Below are 19,144 nucleotides of genomic sequence, written 5' to 3'. Positions count from 1 at the left end.
ACTGCGGAGCGTCCAGACTACCGCGCTGTGCCGACAAACAAGGGGCGGACTTGTATTCCTGGTTTCCAGATGTTTAAAGTTAGCCACTCTCAATATTCTAAAGGGCACAAGGCACTACTGGAGAATCTTAACTCTGCATTAATGACGTTTGGGGTATTTAATATGTGGCAGTTTTAACAAATATTAACTCTGTACTCACCAGATACTTCACCTAATGTTGGCTGCAGACCTGCAAGGGATGACACTGACTTTGGTATCTGCAAATGTGATGGTTCACTTGCTTCCTTCTTAAAGTCTGGTAATTGTAGTCTCTCTTTCTCTACAGAGAGATTATTTAATCTATTAAATATATATGCTCTCTATTTCAGCATTATATAGCAGTCCCACCTAAACTTGAAACAAAGATATTTCTTTCATATTAAAAGGTGGCTATGTAGCACATGTCCAGAAAAGACTGTACACATATATTTTTTACATAATTCCTTTCATAATAATTTTACAAATATATTTAAAAGGTGGAAAGTAATCTGCTCACAGAAGCCATTAGTATTTCGAGAACGTAGAATTTATTTTGAAGCTTCACATAGGTCTCAGAACATAAGTTATTCAATTCCATATGTCTGGTGACACTCCACAGCAGTAGGTATGTCCCCTTATATTTTAACGTAATTTGGCCCACTGCATCCAAGGAAAAGAGATTGGGAGAATATGTTGGGATCAATGTAAAACTCTACATATGTTCTCCATACGAATGTCAAGGTTTAGGAGCATGGGCATCTTTTTGTAACGTTCATAAGATATTTGGGAGTCAAATGTTATTAGTTGACAACTGGATTCACATTTTGCCTTGAAGATGCTCACAGGTCCAGAACATTTATACTTTGCAATATCTCCTGAAATATATATCTCAAAGAGAAGCCACAAGAAGACAGTGGTTGGACAATGGCTGTTTTATCACTATGAATTGCAAATAGTGTCATTTACCAATCTCAAACATTTCACTTTGTCATTCATTATGGTTTATGTAATTTCATCATTTAATCTATGACAGAGGACACTCCGCCAGAATGTGGAAGATCCAGGCTCCAATTCCTACAGTACCTGAATTTTAGGAGGAACTTGAACCCAGTACCTTACAAGAGAGTCGCTTATTACTTAGTTATCCATTATATTTTGGAGTGGGTCTCAATCTCTTGCTGAAGCTGTCCTACTTTGTAAGAAGACCTTAAATAAGCACAGCAGCAGGTACTGGAACCTGTGTCTCCCGGTGTCCTAATCATTGGCCTACAGAATTACTGTCATTCCTTCTCTGGCACAATTAATACATACATATTTTTATAAAGTGAAACAGCTTTCTACCAGCCAGCTTAGGCAACTCCTCACAGTGTGCTGGTTTTTGTAAATCACATTCTTAGGCACCTCATCCTCTCCGTGCATTGTATAAGGAGCCTGGATACCTAACTTAGGACTGTGAATTCCATAAAGTAGCAGAGCACCTAAATGTTAGATGTTGCAATGCTGAGTCTAACTCCCATTTTTTAATCTAGTCCTGAGTATTCATAAGTGAACGTATAAGAATTTGTATTCTTAGTCCAAGTATTGAGTCCACAGAGGATCCTGGAAGAACTGCTCCCCTCATCCCACCATCAACATTCCTGATGACTGCAATTTATTTACTTTGCACTCACCACTCAATTTCTCTTTTCCCATCTGGCCCATTGCAGAAACCTGTGCTTCTTGCAAATCTTTTAGATTTACTTCCAGCTTTGCAAGTAAAATCTCTCTTTTCTTGGTTAGCTCCTCTACTTTGCTCTCTAAAGAGAAAGGAAGGTTTTTGTGTGTTAAATAGAGAAAATATTTTATAGGTATTCTCTGTAAAATGAAATATACAAAATATGGAACACTAAAAGGGGCTTTTGTGTTTCTGCCTTGAGCATTCTTTACTCAGGTAGTGTACAATTGCTACAGACAATTATCTAAACAAAGATCTTATAGAAAATAGAATGAAACCTTAGAAACTTTTATGTTCCATTTAGTAAAAAGAGTATCTAGTTTTTATATGTATAAATATATATAGACAAAATAAAAGAAAATCTCCTTCCTTCTTATACTTTAAGTACTGTCTCTTATAGCACTGTACAAAGACAGGGAATGGTCAGATGTAGGCCTTGCGTGTATACCTGAACTCTCACAATACTGAAGCAGGATATAGCTAGAAATCTAATAATGGCGAACATTTAAAAGAAAACATATTCCCTTTAAAGCACAAACAACTGCAATCCACCTAAGTGACTCTCCTCTGGTGTAGAACACCACTTTGTACATACTCCATTCCATACTACTGCTATGTCTACAATACATGCATCTGATGAAGTGGGTCTTTGCCCACGAAAGCTTATGCTCCTACACTTCAGTTAGTCTATAAGGTGCCACAGGACTCCTCGCTGCTAATACAGAGTTTTTTTTTTTTTAAAGTCTGTTTTTCAAAAAGACCACTCACGTCCACAGTGCAATTGTCTACTTTTGAAAAAAAATCGAAAGATCAGAGGGTTTTTTCTGACATTGGTAAATATCTTTTTACAAGGAAGAAGACTTTTTCCAAAAGAGCTCTTTTGGAAAAAAGCATGTGTGGATGGGGAAGAGCAAGTTCTTTCCAAAGAAAAGGAAAGAGAAAAAAATCTCAGGTGCCCTGGTGGCCACTCCGTCTATAGTGACCATAGATTTCCTATGTGCTTTATCAATACAACAAATCTTTATATTAATAATGTGTCTATCTTACACTACTTAACCAGGCTAATCTCTTTTTAGAAAGGCTCAAAAAGCCTTTACATATGAACATAAAACTCAAATTGCAGTTCTGGCAGAGTAAGGAATGCAGGATCAGCACCTACCCCTGTACTTACCAGCCATAATGCTTGGTTGGCTAGACGCTAGAGCCTGTGCTTGTTGTAGATCTTTAAGGTTTGATTCCAGACTTTCAAGCAAAGCCTTTCTCGCTTCTGATAGTTCACGCAGTTTCCTCTCTATGGCAAGAAAATACTTTAAATGTATCAATAGTTAAACTGTATTTACATATTCTTTAAAATCTGATTTACATGAGATATTTGATTATGTGAGCTGGATTCTCTAGCCATGAGTTTTCAAAGATAACGGCAAATGGCTCTGCAGTTGGTGACTCCTTATGGAATGAAGCTTTCTGCCAAAGAGACCAAGCTCCTGTTGCCTCTTTGTCTTTTAGCATAAATGCTTAATGACCCTCTCTTATTGTCAGTTGAGAGTCTTCCAAAACTGATCAAACTTTTGGATCTCTACCCCTTCCTGCTTTTCCATGTAGGAACTAACAATACGGCCAAGAATGATCTTGAGCAATTCACTGGAGATTATGTAGCACTGGGAAGAAGGATCAAGGAATTTGAAGTGCAGACGGTGTTCTCGTCCATCCTCCGTGTTGAAGGAAAAGGTCCTGGTAGGGATCATTGAATTGTGAAATTAAATGCGTGGTTGCACAGGTGGTGTCGGAGAGAGGGCTATGAGTTCTTGGACCATGGGACTCTTGTTTCGGGCACAAGGACTGCTAGGAAGAGCTGGGACCCACCTAACAAGAGCATCTTCACGGGCAGGCTTGCAAACCTAGTGAGGAGGGCTATAAACTAGGTTCGTTGGGGGATGGTGACCTAAGCCCTGAGGTAATTGGGGAAGTGGGATACCGGAAAAAAGCACAAAGAGGAAAGAGCAACAAAGGAGGACCTCTCATTCGAACGGAGAAGGTAGGACAACCAACTAGTTGTCTGAAGTGTTCGTACAGGAATGCAAGAAGCCTGTGAAACAAACAGGAATAAAGGAGAGTTGGTGGGATGACACCCATGACTGGAGCACTGTCATAAAAGGGTATAAACTGTTCAGGGAGAAAAGGCAAGGGAGAAAAGGAGGAGGAATTGCACTGTATATAAGAGAGCAGTATGATTGTTCAGATCTCCAGTATACAGTATACAGCAGTATATAGTGTCTGCTATAGACCACCAGATCAGATGGATGAAGGAGACGAGGCTTTCTTCAGACAACTAAGAGAAGCTTCCAGATCACAGGCCCAAGTTCTCATGGGGACTTCAATCACCCTGACATCTTTTGGGAGACAAGTACAACAGTACACAGACAATCCAGGAAGTTTTTGGAGAATGTTGGGGATAATTTCCTGGTACAAATGCTGAAGGAACTGACCAGGGCCATTCACAGCTTCACCTGCTGCTCACAAACATGGAGGGACTAGAAGGGGAAGTAGATGTCCGTGGCAACCTGGGCTGCAGTGATCATGAGATGGTAGATTTCAGGGTCCTAACAAAAGAAAGAAAGAAAGGCGAGCAGCAAAATACACACCCTGGACTCCAGAAAAGCAGACTTTGACTCCCTCAGAGAACTGATGGGCAGGATCCTCTGGAATGCTATCATGAAGGGGAAAGCTATCCTGGAGAGCAGGCAGTTATTTTATAGGAGCCTTACCGGAGGCAAAGGAAGAAACCATCCTGACGCCCAGTAAGAAAAGAAAATATGGTAGGCGATCAGATAGGCTTACCAGGGAAATCCTTTGCAAGCTTAAACACAAAAAGGAAGCTTATAAGAAGTGGGAACTTGGTCAGATGTTCATTGTCACGCACTGTCAACTATCCTTCTGTTCCTTCTCTACCTCAGATAGCCATAATAATCCAAAACAGAAGGGATGGAGAGTCATGGAGCACCCACAGGAACAACCATATCAAAGAACCACAGTAACAGCACCAGGTGAGTAACCCTCTCTTCTTTTTCAAGGACTGTCCCTGTGGGTGCTCTATGTTAGCTAACTATGGAGCAGTGTCTTGTTGTAGAAGGTGGGCCTTTCAGAACTGTATATGCAGTCAATAGTATAGATTGCCCAAAACGTGTGTCTGCTCCATCATTCAGTATAGCGACCCATTATACAGTAAATGAAGTTGGAGAGCAGGAAGATGAAAGCTGCAATTCAAATTTTGAATCCAACACAAAAACTGCATCTTCTCATAGTCTTTCTTTATCTCTACTTATTATGGCACTAACATTAGTGAACCATTCCCAGTGACTATTGTTCCAGAGGGCAGAATTAACTAATGTTGCCTTGTGGAGTGGACTTGTATTCCTGGTTTCCAGATGTTTAAGGTTAGCCACTCTCAATATTCTGGAAGGGCACAAACCACTACAGGAGAATCTTAACTCTGCATTAATGATGTTTGGGGTATTTAATATGTGGCAGTTTTAACAAATATTAACTCTGTACTCACCAGATACTTCACCTAATGTTGGCTGCAGACCTGCAAGGGATGACACTGACTTTGGTATCTGCAAATGTGATGGTTCACTTGCTTCCTTCTTAAAGTCTGGTAATTGTAGTCTCTCTTTCTCTACAGAGAGATTATTTAATCTATTAAACATATATGCTTTCTATTTCAGCATGATATAGCATTTCCACCTAAATTGAAACAAAGATAGATCTTTCATATTAAAAAGTGGCTATGTAGTACATGTCCAGAAAAGACTGTACACATATATATTTTACATAATTCCTTTCATAATAATTTTACAAATATATTTAAACGGTGGAAAGTAATCTGCTCACAGAAGCCATTAGTATTTCGAGAACGTAGAATTTATTTTGAAGCTTCGCATAGGTCTCAGAACATAAGTTATTCAAATCCATATGTCTGGTGACACTCCACAGCAGTAGGTATGTCCCCTTATATTTTAACGTAATTTGGCCCACTGCATCCAAGGAAAAGAGATTGGGAGAATATGTTGGGATCAATGTAAAACTCTACATATGTTCTCCATACGAATGTCAAGGTTTAGGAGCATGGGCATCTTTTTGTAATGTTCATAAGATATTTGGGAGTCAAATGTTATTAGTTGTCAGCTGGATTCACATTTTGCCTTGAATATGCTCACAGGTCCAGAACATTTATACTTTGCAATATCTCCTGAAATATATATCTCAAAGAGAAGCCACAAGAAGACAGTGGTTGGACAATGGCTGTTTTATCACTATGGATTGCAAATAGTGTCATTTACCAATCTCAAACATTTCACTTTGTCATTCATTATGGTTTATGTAATTTCATCATTTAATCTATGACAGAGGACACTCCGCCAGAATGTGGAAGACCCAGGCTCCAATTCCTACAGTACCTGAATTTTAGGAGGAACTTGAACCCAGTACCTTACAAGAGAGTCGCTTATTACTTAGTTATCCAGTATATTTTGGAGTGGGTCTCAATCTCTTGCTGAAGCTGTCCTACTTTGTAAGAAGACCTTAAATAAGCACAGCAGCAGGTACTGGAACCTGTCTCCCCCGGTGTCCTAATCATTGGCCTACAGAATTACTGTCATTCCTTCTCTGGCACAATTAATACATACATATTTTTATAAAGTGAAACAGCTTTCTACCAGCCAGCTTAGGCAACTCCTTACAGTGTGCTGGTTTTTGTAAATCACATTCTTAGGCACCTCATCCTCTCCGTGCATTGTATAAGGAGCCTGGATACCTAACTTAGGACTGTGAATTCCATAAAGTAGCAGAGCACCTAAATGTTAGATGTTGCAATGCTGAGTCTAACTCCCATTTTTTAATCTAGTCCTGAGTATTCATAAGTGAACGTATAAGAATCTGTATTCTTAGTCCAAGTATTGAGTCCACAGAGGATCCTGGAAGACCTGCTCCACTCATCCCACCATCAACATTCCTGATGACTGCAATTTATTTACTTTGCACTCACCACTCAATTTCTCTTTTCCCATCTGGCCCATTGCAGAAACCTGTGCTTCTTGCAAATCTTTTAGATTTACTTCCAGCTTTGCAAGTAAAATCTCTCTTTTCTTGGTTAGCTCCTCTACTTTGCTCTCTAAAGAGAAAGGAAGGTTTTTGTGGGTTAAATAGAGAAAATATTTTATAGGTATTCTCTGTAAAATGAAATATACAAAATATGGAACACTAAAAGGGGCTTTTGTGTTTCTGCCTTGAGCATTCTTTATTCAGGTAGTGCACAATTGCTACAGACAATTATCTAAACAAAGATTTTATAGAAAATAGAATGAAACCTTAGAAACTTTTATATTCCATTTAGTAAAAAGAGTATCTAGTTTTTATATGTACAAATATATATAGACAAAATAAAAGAAAATCTCCTTCCTTCTTATACTTTAAGTACTGTCTCTTATAGCACTGTACAAAGACAGGGAATGGTCAGATGTAGGCCTAGCATGTATACCTGAACTCTCACAATACTGAAGCAGGATATATCTAGAAATCTAATAATGGCGAACATTTAAAAGAAAACATATTCCCTTTAAAGCACAAACAACTGCAATCCACCTAAGTGACTCTGCTCTGGTGTAGAACACCACTTTGTACATACTCCATTCCATACTACTGCTATGTCTACAATACATGCATCTGACGAAGTGGGTCTTTGCCCACGAAAGCTTATGCTCCTACACTTCAGTTAGTCTATAAGGTGCCACAGGACTCCTCGCCGCTAATACAGAGATTTTTTGGTTTTTTTTTTTAAAGTCTGTTTTTCAAAAAGACCACTCATGTCCACAGTGCAATTGTCTACTTTTGAAAAAAAATTGAAAGATCAGAGGGTTTTTTCTGACATTGGTAAATATCTTTTTACAAGGAAGAAGACTTTTTCCAAAAGAGCTCTTTTGGAAAAAAGCATGTGTGGATGGGGAAGAGCAAGTTCTTTCCAAAGAAAAGGAAAGAGAAAAAAATCTCAGGTGCCCTGGTGGCCACTCCGTCCATAGTAACCACAGATTTCCTAAGTGCTTTATCAATACAACAAATCTTTATATTAATAATGTGTCTGTCTTGCACTACTTAACCAGGCTAATCTCTTTTTAGAAAGGCTCAAAAAGCCTTTACATGTGAACATAAAACTCAAATTGCAGTTCTGGCAGAGTAAGGAATGCAGGATCAGCACCTACCCCTGTACTTACCAGCCATAATGCTTGGTTGGCTAGACGCTAGAGCCTGTGCTTGTTGTAGATCTTTAAGGTTTGATTCCAGACTTTCAAGCAAAGCCTTTCTCGCTTCTGATAGTTCACGCAGTTTCCTCTCTATGGCAAGAAAATACTTTAAATGTATCAATAGTTAAACTGTATTTAAATATTCTTTAAAATCTGATTTACATGAGATATTTGATTATGTGAGCTGGATTCTCTAGCCATGAGTTTTCAAAGATAACGGCAAATGGCTCTGCAGTTGGTGACTCCTTATGGAATGAAGCTTTCTGCCAAAGAGACCAAGCTCCTGTTGCCTCTTTGTCTTTTAGCATAAATGCTTAATGACCCTCTCTTATTGTCAGTTGAGAGTCTTCCAAAACTGATCAAACTTTCGGATCTCTACCCCTTCCTGCTTTTCCATGTAGGAACTAACAATACGGCCAAGAACGATCTTGAGCAATTCACTGGAGATTATGTAGCACTGGGAAGAAGGATCAAGGAATTTGAAGTGCAGACGGTGTTCTCGTCCATCCTCCCTGTTGAAGGAAAAGGTCCTGGTAGGGATCATTGAATTGTGAAATTAAATGCGTGGTTGCACAGGTGGTGTCGGAGAGAGGGCTTTGAGTTCTTGGACCATGGGACTTTTGTTTCGGGCACAAGGACTGCTAGGAAGAGCTGGGACCCACCTAACAAGAGCATCTTCACGGGCAGGCTTGCAAACCTAGTGAGGAGGGCTTTAAACTAGGTTCGTTGGGGGATGGTGACCTAAGCCCTGAGGTAATTGGGGAAGTGGGATACCGGAAAAAAGCACAAGGAGGAAAGAGCAACAAAGGAGGACCTCTCATTCGAACGGAGAAGGTAGGACAACCAACTAGTTATCTGAAGTGTTCGTACAGGAATGCAAGAAGCCTGTGAAACAAACAGGAATAAAGGAGAGTTGGTGGGATGACTCCCATGACTGGAGCACTGTCATAAAAGGGTATAAACTGTTCAGGGAGAAAAGGCAAGGGAGAAAAGGAGGAGGAATTGCACTGTATATAAGAGAGCAGTATGATTGTTAAGATCTCCAGTATACAGAGGGAGAAAAGCTTGTTGACAGTCTTTGGATTAAGTTTGAAGGTGGGAGCGACAGAGGTGATGTTGTGGTTAGTGTCTGCTATAGACCACCAGATCAGATGGATGAAGGAGACGAGGCTTTCTTCAGACAACTAAGAGAAGCTTCCAGATCACAGGCCCAAGTTCTCATGGGGACTTCAATCACCCTGACATCTTTTGGGAGACAAGTACAACAGTACACAGACAATCCAGGAAGTTTTTGGAGAATGTTGGGGATAATTTCCTGGTACAAATGCTGAAGGAACTGACCAGGGCCATTCACAGCTTCACCTGCTGCTCACAAACATGGAGGGACTAGAAGGGGAAGTAGATGACCATGGCAACCTGGGCTGCAGTGATCATGAGATGGTAGATTTCAGGATCCTAACAAAAGAAAGAAAGGAGAGAAGCAAAATACACACCCTGGAATCCAGAAAAGCACTTTGACTCCCTCAGAGAACTGATGGGCAGGATCCTCTGGAATGTTATCATGAAGGGGAAAGCTGTCCTGGAGAGCAGGAAGTTATTTTATAGGAGCCTTACCAGAGGCACAGGAAGAAACCATCCCGACGCCCAGTAAGAACAGAAAATATGGTTGGCGATCAGATTGGCTTACCAGGGAAATCCTTTGCAAGCTTAAACACGAAAAGGAAGCTTATAAGAAGTGGAAACTTGGTCAGATGTTCATTGTCACGCGCTGTCAACTATCCTTCTGTTCCTTCTCTACCTCAGATAGCCATAATAATCCAAAACAGAAGGGATGGAGAGTCATGGAGCACCCACAGGAACAACCATATCAAAGAACCACAGTAACAGCACCAGGTGAGTAACCCTCTCTTCTTTTTCAAGGACTGTCCCTGTGGGTGCTCCATGTTAGGTGACTATGGAGCAGTGTCTTGTTGTAGAAGGTGGGCCTTTCAGAACTGTATATGCAGTCAATAGTATAGATTGCCCAAAACGTGTGTCTCCTGGGGAATGTTGCTGTATAGAGTAATGCTTGGCAAATGTATGGATTAATGTCTACCTAGTCACTCGGCGAATGTCTGTGATGGGGACATTATTGAAAAAGGCCCATGATGTGGAAATGGCTCTGGTTGAGTGAATGCAAACTGTTTGGGGAGCAGAGATATTGTTGAGTTCATGGCATAGTTGTATGCACTGAAAGATCCACTTAGCTCTAAGATATCTGCTTAAATATTGAATCTTTCAGTAGGAGAGAAAAATTGACATGAGGATTTCCTAAATGTTTTTGTTCTCTCTAAGTATAACACGAGTTCTTGTTGGATGTCAAGGGAGTGTAGAGCTGTGTGGTGATTGTGTGGAGCTTTGAGATGTATACAGGTGAGTAAGGTTGATTCAAGTGAAAGGGTGAAACTAACTTTCGAGAGAAATTTGGGGTGGGGTCCTAAAATTACTTTATCTGTTTGAAATATCATGTGTGGTGGATCTGCCATGAGGGTGACTAGTTTCCCATCTCTTCTGGATGGAGTGATAGCAATAAGGAAGAGTACTTTCACTGAGAGATATAATAGGGAGTACATTGTTAGAGGCTCAAATGGTTTGTTTTTAAGTGTGTACAATAACATATTAGGGTCCCACACAAGGTAGGTTGTTTTAGCAGTGTGAACGAGTTATTTAGTCCATTCAGGAGATATTCAGAGGATGGATGTGCAAATGTGGTGTATCTCTCAATTTTATGATGCCTCATGGACATAGCCACTAATTGTATGGTGATGAAATTACTAGCAAGTCTGTGTTGTTGGAGGTCCAAGATATAATCCAAAACTCTATGTAATGGGACCAAATGAGGCGAGAGGTACTGAGTTATACTATAGTTGTGGAGGTGGTCCCTTTTCTGATTATATGTCTTACATATACCTGGTTGTATACCTCTTGAAAAGGTCCTGGAATGATTTGAAGTCATCCCTAGTAGTAGGAGGTAGGGGACATTATATTTTCATCTGGGTGAGCATCATGACTTCTTCTCCAGTTGCATCATCTGGTTCATCCACATCTTCTTGTTGTCCAATTTGAGATGGAGATGAAGGTGAAGGAGGTTTGTGGTGGGAAGAGTTGTGGGTTTGGGAGTTGCCTGGGACTGGGTTCTATATTATGCCCAGTGGTCCCAATATGGCCAAGTAGGGTACAGCTGCCCCTGTTTGGGTGGGATTGGTATGGTTTGGGAAGGAGTGATATGGAGTCTGTGAGGTCATGTCTTCCTCCTCTTCATCATCTGAGGGGAATGGCTGTGCTGAACTAGCCGGTGGTGTGATCAGCCCAGGTTCTGGGTGGATTGGCATACCATTGATACTGAATAATGGTGTGCCAGGTACCAAAGTTAATGCTAAATCAGCATGTGCTGTAAGCAGTGGTGGTACCGAGAAGGTTGGTGCCGGGGTGCACGTGATTGTCTGCACTGATGGTGTCGAAGGTGCTTGTACTTGCATGCTGGTGGCTGGGGACACCGCCTCGGAAAGGGCCAGTGCTGACTTCTTCAGTGTCAAAGGTGCCGATCTGGACGACTGCTTTCTTGACTTGTGCACCAGAATTAGGGGCTGCCAATTCTTTTGCCTTTAGCCCTCAGGGCATCTGCATACTGGATGTTCCCAGTGTCTCTCTGGGTATGTCTACACTACCCTCCTAGTTCGAACTAGGAGGGTAATGTATGCATACCGCACTTGCTAATGAAGCCCGGGATTTGAATTTCCCGGTCTTCATTAGCATAAGCGGGGAGCCGCCATATTTAAATCCCCGCTGCTTCGAACCCCGTGCAGCACGGCTACACGGGGCTCGAACTAGGTAGTTCAGACTACGGTGCCTATTCCGAACTACCGGTACACCTCGTTTCACTGGTGGTATCTCCTCTAATTCTACCAAGAAAAGTTTGAAAGAAGCAATTTTCCTTTGCTAGGCACTGGGCCCAGTACCGATGCTGATTACCTGGTGCATCTGAGTAGGTAGCTCCCTGACACCTCTTAAATGATATAGAGTGGAAAAGGTGTGAAGATTACCTGGAAATGGGCAGGAAACACACTGGGTTCCACAACAGTCATTACTAAAGACACAAGATTCAATTTCACTCAGGTTGTGGGTTTCTATTTGTCAGACAAGCTTGAGCCTCTGATAGGGTATGTCTACATTACATGGCTCCACTGACAGAGCCATGTGGATGAGATTTGTAGACATAGGAAAATGAAGCGGCGGTTTAAATAATCCCCGCTTCATTTACATCAAAATGAAGGATTGTGGGATGAGGTTTACCAGGGCGGTCGACAAAGGAGCTTTTGATGTCGACCGCGGAGTGTCCAGACTACCTTCGCTGTGCAGACAAACAAGGGGCGGACTTGTATTCCTGGTTTCCAGATGTTTAAGGTTAGCCACTCTCAATATTCTGGAAGAGCACAAGGCACTACTGGAGAATCTTAAGTCTGCATTAATGATGTTTAGGGTATTTAATATGTGGCAGTTTTAACAAATATTAACGCTGTACTCACCAGATACTTCACCTAATGTTGGCTGCAGACTTGCAAGGAATGACACTGACTTTGGTATCTGCAAATGTGATGGTTCACTTGCTTCCTTCTTAAAGTCTGGTAATTGTAGTCTCTCTGGGTATGTCTACACTACAAAGTTAGTTCGAACTAACGGACGTTAGTTCGAACTAACTTTCATAGGCGCTACACTAGTGCTCCGTTAGTTGAACTTAATTCGAACGGAGCGCTTAGTTCGAACTAGGTAATTCTCATTCCACAAGGATTAAGCCTAGTTCGAACTTACTAGTTCGAATTAAGGGCTGTGTAGCCCCTTAATTCAAACTAGTGGGAGGCTAGCCCTCCCCAGGTTTCCCTGGTGGCCACTCTGGCCAACACCAGGGAAACTCTACTGCCCCCCTCCCGGCCCCGGACTTCTTAAAGGGCCACGGGCTGGCTACGGTGCCCGTGCCAGGTGCAAGCCTGCCAGCACCCAGCCAGCAGACCCTGCACCTGGCACAGATCGAGCCACCCACCTGATGCCCCCCAGCCCTTCCCCTCTTCCCGGGACCAGGCTGGCGGCTCCCAGGAGCTTGCCCGGGACCGCAAGAGGTGGGCACCTGCCTGGTCTAGTGCGGACATCGTGGACCTCGTCCACGATCTCCGCACTAGGCACAGGAAAGTGGCCAGCTAGGGCAGGAGAGCTGCCAGCCTGGCCAGCCAGGAGCAGGAGTGCATGAAAATCAAGGGGGTCCACTGAGAACCCCGACCCTGAGCCCTGAGCTTACAATGGCCATACTGGGTCAGACCAAAGGTCCATCTAGCCCAGTAGCCTATCTGCCAACAGCGGCCAACCCTAGGGACCCTGGAGGGGATGGACCAAAGACGGTGACCAAGCCATTTGTCTCGTGCCATCCCTCTCCAGCCTTCCACAAATCTTGGGCAGGGACACCACTCCTACCCCCTGGCTAATAGCACTCCATGGACCCAACCTCCATGACTTGATCTCACGTCCCTTTAAACTCTGTTCTAGTTCTAGCTTTCACAGCCTCCTGCAGCAAGGAGTTCCACAGGTTGACTCTTTGCTTTGTGAAGAACAACTTTCTGTTACTAGTTTGAAGCCTGCTACCCGTTCCTTTCCTTTGGTGTCCTCTAGTCCTTCTTTATGGGGAACTAATGAAGAACTTTTCTGTATGCACCCTCTCCACCCAACTCCTGTTTTTAGAGACCTCTATCCTGTCCCCCCTCCGTCTCCTCTTTTCTAAGCTGAGAAGTCCCGTCTCTTTAGCCTCTCTTCATATGGGACCTGTTCCCAATCCCTGATCATTTTAGTTGTCCTCCCCTCTCCCAGCCTCTCTCTTCCCCTCTCCCACCTCCTTTTCCCAGTCTCCCCCAGTTTTGTTCAATAAAGAAAGATTCCATTTTTGAACACAATTGTCCTTTATTTTGTACATCAAGAAAAGGGGCTAGGGAAGGGTAAGTGGAAGGAGGTGAGGGAGGAATGGGGTACGAGCCCCCGATGGGGACGACTGGGCTGGCTCTGCGGGCTTCTGGGGGTGGAAGCTCTCCTGCAGCCCCCCAATTACCCCCTCTCCCCAGATGGCAGCCTGCAGCAAGTGCATCCGGGCTGATGGCCGAGTGCTGTGATGTGCCCAGTGTAGGTACTCCAGGCACTCCAAGCCAGGACTGCTTTGCAAGCGGGGCACCCCTGAGAACTGTCTGTCCGGGGTGGGGGTCGGGACCCTTTAAGCACAGCCCTCGCTAGCCCGAGACGGCATCTCCACGCTCTAAGTCCTCCTCTGATGCCCTGCCGGCACTGCTTCCGGCCATCCTTAAGCCTGGTTCAGGGTCCACTTAATGTGGACATGCTAGTTCGAATTAGCAAAATGCTAATTCTAACTAGTTTTTAGTTCTAGACACGTTAGTTCGAATTAGCTTAGTTCGAATTAACTAATTCGAACTAAGTTAGTTCGAATTAGTGCTGTAGTGTAGACGTACCCTCTTTCTCTACAGAAAGATTATTTAATCTATTAAACATATATGCTTTCTATTTCAGCATTATATAGCAGTCCCACCTAAACTTGAAACAAAGATAGATCTTTCATATTAAAAGGTGGCTATGTAGCACATGTCCAGAAAAGACTGTACACATATATTTTTTTACATAATTCATTTCATAATAATTTTACAAATATATTAAAATGGTGGAAAGTAATCTGCTCACAGAAGCCATTAGTGTTTCGAGAACATAGAATTTATTTTGAATCTTCACATAGGTCTCAGAACATAAGTTATTCAATTCCATATGTCTGGTGACACTCCACAGCAGTAGGTATGTCCCCTTATATTTTAACGTAATTTGGCCCACTGCATCCAAGGCAAAGAGATTGGGAGAATATGTTGGGATCAGTGTAAAACTCTACATATGTTCTCCATACGAATGTCAAGGTTTAGGAGCATGGGCATCTTTTTGTAATGTTCATAAGATATTTGGGAGTCAAATGTTATTAGTTGTCAACTGGATTCACATTTTGCTTTGAAGATGCTCACAGGTGTGGAACAATTATACTTTGCAATATCTCCTGAAATATATATCTCAAAGAGAATCCACAAGAAGATAGTGGTTGGACAATGGCTGTTTTATCACTATGGATTGCAAATAGTGTCATTTACCAATCTCAAACATTTCACTTTGTCATTCATTATGGTTTATGTAATTTCATCATTTAATCTATGACGGAGGACAGGTACTGGAACCTGTGTCTCTCTGTGTCCTAATCATTGGCCTACAGAATCACTGTCATTCCTTCTCTGGCACAATTAATAGATACATATTTTTATAAAGTGAAACAGCTTTCTACCAGCCAGCTTAGGCAACTCCTCACAGTGTGCTGGCTTTTGTAATTCACATTCTTAGGCACCTCATCCTCTCTGTGCATTGTATTAGGAGCCTTGATACCTAACTTAGGACTGTTAATTCCATAGAGCAACAGGGCACCTAAATGTTAGATGTTGCAATGCTGAGTCTAACTCCCATTTTTTAATCTCGTCCTGAGTATTCATAAGTGAAAGTGTAAGAATTTGTATTCTTAGTCCAAGTATTCAGTCCACAGAGGATACTGCTCCCCTCCTCCCGCCATCAAGATTCCTGATGACTGCAATTTATTTACTTTGCACTCACCACTCAATTTCTCTTTTTCCATCTGGCCCATTGCAGAAACCTGTGCTTCTTGCAAATCTTTTAGGTTTACTTCCAGCTTTGCAAGTAAAATCTCTCTTTTCTTGGTTAGCTCCTCTACTTTGCTCTCTAAAGAGAAAGGAAGGTTTTTGTGCATTAAATAGAGAAAATATTTCATAGGTGTTCTCTGTAAAATGAAATATACAAAATATGGAACACTAAAAGGGACTTTTGTGTTTCTGCCATGAGCATTCTTTATTCAGGTAGTGTACAATTGCTACAGGCAATTATCTAAAGAAAGATCTTTTAGACAATAGAATGAAACCTTAGAAACTATTATGTTCCATTTAGTAAAAACAGTATCTAGTTTTTATATGTACAAATATATGTAGACAAAATAAAAGAAAATCTCCTTCCTTCTTATACTTTAAGTACTGTCTCTTATAGCACTGTACAACGACAGAGAATGGTCAAATGTAGGCCTCGCGTGTATATCTGAACTCTCACAATACTGAAGCAGGACATATCTAGAAATCTAATAATGGCAAACATTTAAAAGAAAACATATTCCCTTTAAAGCACAATCAACTGCAACCCCTCTAAGTGACTCTCCTCTGATGTAGAACACCACTTTGTATATATTCCATTCCATACTATGACTATGTATACAATAAAGAGGTGGGGCTTTTTTGGAGAAATGGCCGTTTAAAAAAAAAAAAAAAAAAAAAACCCTTCACTTATGTCGACACTGCAATTGAGTTCTTTTGAAAAAAAATCGAACGAACAGAGGGATTTTTCCGACATTGGAAAACATCTTTCTATGAGGAAGAAGACTTTTTCCAAAAGAGCTCTTTTGGAAAAAGGCATGTGGGGACGGAGAAATGGGAGTTCTTTCCAAATAAAAGGAAAGAGAAAAAAGCTCAGGTGCCCTGGTGGCCACTCCGTCCATAGTAATCACAGATTAAATGCGAGATAGCATCCATTCAGTGTGGACGCTAACTTTCGAAAAAGCAGATCGCCTTTTCGATGCACTTTGGCAGTGTGGATACTCTCTTTCGTAAGAAGTTTTTTTTGAAGATGTCTCCTGGAAAAGCTTCTTCCGAAAGAAGCCTGCAGTCTAGACGTAGGCTCGGTGTTTTCTTTATCTTACTATTTTACAAGGCATAGCCAGAGGAAGAATTTTAAAAAAGCTAACTTCCACTGAATCAATCTGTTGTTCAAGTTTATGTTTTGCATGCTTCAATCTTTTCCAGGTGAATGGTTACAAAATTCATCTTAATATGTTATATAAAGAAATAGTAACCCCCCAAAAAAGGATTTGGAAAAGCTAGAAAGATATAAAAATTAAGATTGCATACATGAAATAGATTAAAACAAGGCATGTGACAGGGCGTTGGTCCCACTCTGGTCCATAAAGGGTTAAAACAGCCTGGGTGATGGCTGGGATAGGCACCCCAACAGAAGAGCCCTGAGTCTCAAGGGCTGGATACAGGCAAGTCAGGAGCTGCGTCCAACCCCTGGGCATTAGGTTCCCTATCCCTGACTTAGATTATCAAATTGATCCCTTCTAATCTTGGAATCTATTAATACAATCATTTAATAAGATAAGCAAAAGTAAGACACAAAAAACTAGAACAAACTGGGCATGTTTAAGCTTTACAAGTGTTCATAATTCCTTGTGAGTTTACAAATTTGCTATAGCAACATATTGAAATATCAAAATGTGTGTTTTGATTGAGTTTTTTAATAAGACCAAGTTTTTTAATAAGACCATCCTATTTCTGCATACTGTTTTTCTGAGGGTAAATTCTTTTAAGCTTGCACAAAGAAAGTAATAAGCTATGGTGCTTTATAACTGGTAGGGGAGGGGAAGATACACCAACAAAGGGGGGCACATGATTCCCCATGACTCCAGCGCATCCACAGCCTGCAACTCCCATGTTCTTCCCCTTCCTTTCCCATCCCATACCAGCAGCTCCTTCTGTGCCATAGTGCTCCTAGCTCCACCCTCCTGCCCTCAGTGCTGTACACAGTGATGCAATAGCTCAGTGGGAGGGGCTGGGAAAGGCTGTCAGGGAGTCTTTGCAATGTGCTTTATCAATACAACAAATCTTTATATTAATAATGTGTCTATCTTGCACTACTTAACCAGGCAAATCTCTTTTTAGAACGGTTCAAAAAGCCTTTACATGTGAACATAAAACTCAAATTGCAGTTCTGGCAGAGTTAGGAATGCAGGATCAGCACCTACCCCTGTACTTACCAGCCATAATGCTTGGTTGGCTAGATGCTAGAGCCTGTGCTTGTTGTAGATCTTCAAGATTTGATTCCAGACTTTCAAGCAAAGCCTTTCTCGCTTCTGATAATTCACGCAGTCTCCTCTCTATGGCAAGAAAATACTTTAAAATCTGATTTACATGAGATATTTGATTACGTGAGCTGGATTCTCTGGCCTGCTATAATTGCTTAGAACTTGTATTTTGCCTCAGCATAGATAATGGATAATTATTTGCTAAAGTGCTCTCTGCTTTGGAAGGTTAGCTATGGTGATAATAGCACTGAGGTCTAGACTTCTGAAAGATTATATGCTCTATTTGTTAGTTGTAACTATGATTTGTCCAAATTTAGTTTCAGGCCTATGGCCTGTCCAGATGACTTTGAGCTGTTTTTGATCTGGGTGTTTGATATCCCATGTACTACACATTGGTCCTGTGATGCCTATGATGTATCAAAGGTACTTCCTGTGGTTTGGATATATTGCAATTTCGAAACATGTACCCTGTAAATCAAGTTAACATTTCAATCTTTAGCCATAAAGGAATGAATTACAGAAGTGAGGGTGAGCATCCTGAACTTGATTTTCTTGATGAAATACTTTAACTTTCTTAGATCTAGAAGGGGTGAAGATTATCAGATTTCTTTGGAGACAATCAATACTGTGAATAGAAAGCTTTCCCTCTATATTTGTAAGGAACTTCGTGTATTGCTCCCAAATCTAGAAAAGACCCTATGTCTTGAAGTCTTATGAGAAGGCCCTTGAAAATGAATGGGGAAAGTGAGTTTGGAAAAGGGATGGAGGTAAATTTGATAACACATCCTTCTTTTACTGTGCTGGGGACTGATTTGTCATATGTAATACCTTCCCAACACAGTGAAAGAGGACAGGCATAATCCACAGGGATGAAATACAGTTAGGACACATCTACACTGCTACACAATTTTGAAATAACCAGTTCTATTCTGAAATAACTTAGCCCACATCTACAGAGCAGGTGATTATTTCGAAATAGTGTCAAAATACTGTCAAGCTCGAGAACTTCTTACTCTGACTCTTGTAACCCTCATTGTATGAGGAATAAGGGAAGTCAGAGGAAGAGGGCTCTATTTCAAAATAAGT

At 41.5% G+C, this 19,144-nt stretch overlaps 1 protein-coding gene across 7 annotated transcripts in view; it reads right to left on the bottom strand.

Moving 5' to 3' along the window:
- Nucleotides 1–19,144, bottom strand: part of CCDC7 (coiled-coil domain containing 7) — a 361,859-nt gene that overhangs the window by 67,713 nt on the left and 275,002 nt on the right. For 5 of the 7 annotated variants that reach the window (XM_075922671.2, XM_075922670.2, XM_075922665.2 and 2 more), the window contains 8 exons: nt 18,011–18,130; nt 15,751–15,876; nt 7,999–8,118; nt 6,777–6,902; nt 5,289–5,408; nt 2,904–3,023; nt 1,689–1,814; nt 200–319 (listed from right to left, as the gene is read on the bottom strand). In XM_075922671.2, the coding sequence (XP_075778786.2) occupies nt 200–319; nt 1,689–1,814; nt 2,904–3,023; nt 5,289–5,408; nt 6,777–6,902; nt 7,999–8,118; nt 15,751–15,876; nt 18,011–18,130 (978 nt within the window). The remainder of the gene's footprint in view (nt 1–199; nt 320–1,688; nt 1,815–2,903; nt 3,024–5,288; nt 5,409–6,776; nt 6,903–7,998; nt 8,119–15,750; nt 15,877–18,010; nt 18,131–19,144) is intronic. The other 2 variants (XM_075922668.2, XM_075922667.2) reach the window with 2 other exon arrangements.

Source organism: Pelodiscus sinensis, chromosome 2 (genome assembly GCF_052426305.1).
Source record: "Pelodiscus sinensis isolate ZL-2025 chromosome 2, ASM5242630v1, whole genome shotgun sequence".
Classification (NCBI taxonomy): domain Eukaryota; kingdom Metazoa; phylum Chordata; order Testudines; family Trionychidae; genus Pelodiscus; species Pelodiscus sinensis.
The sequence above is the reverse complement of the archived record's forward strand: the minus strand, read 5'-3'. Positions and strand labels throughout refer to the sequence as shown.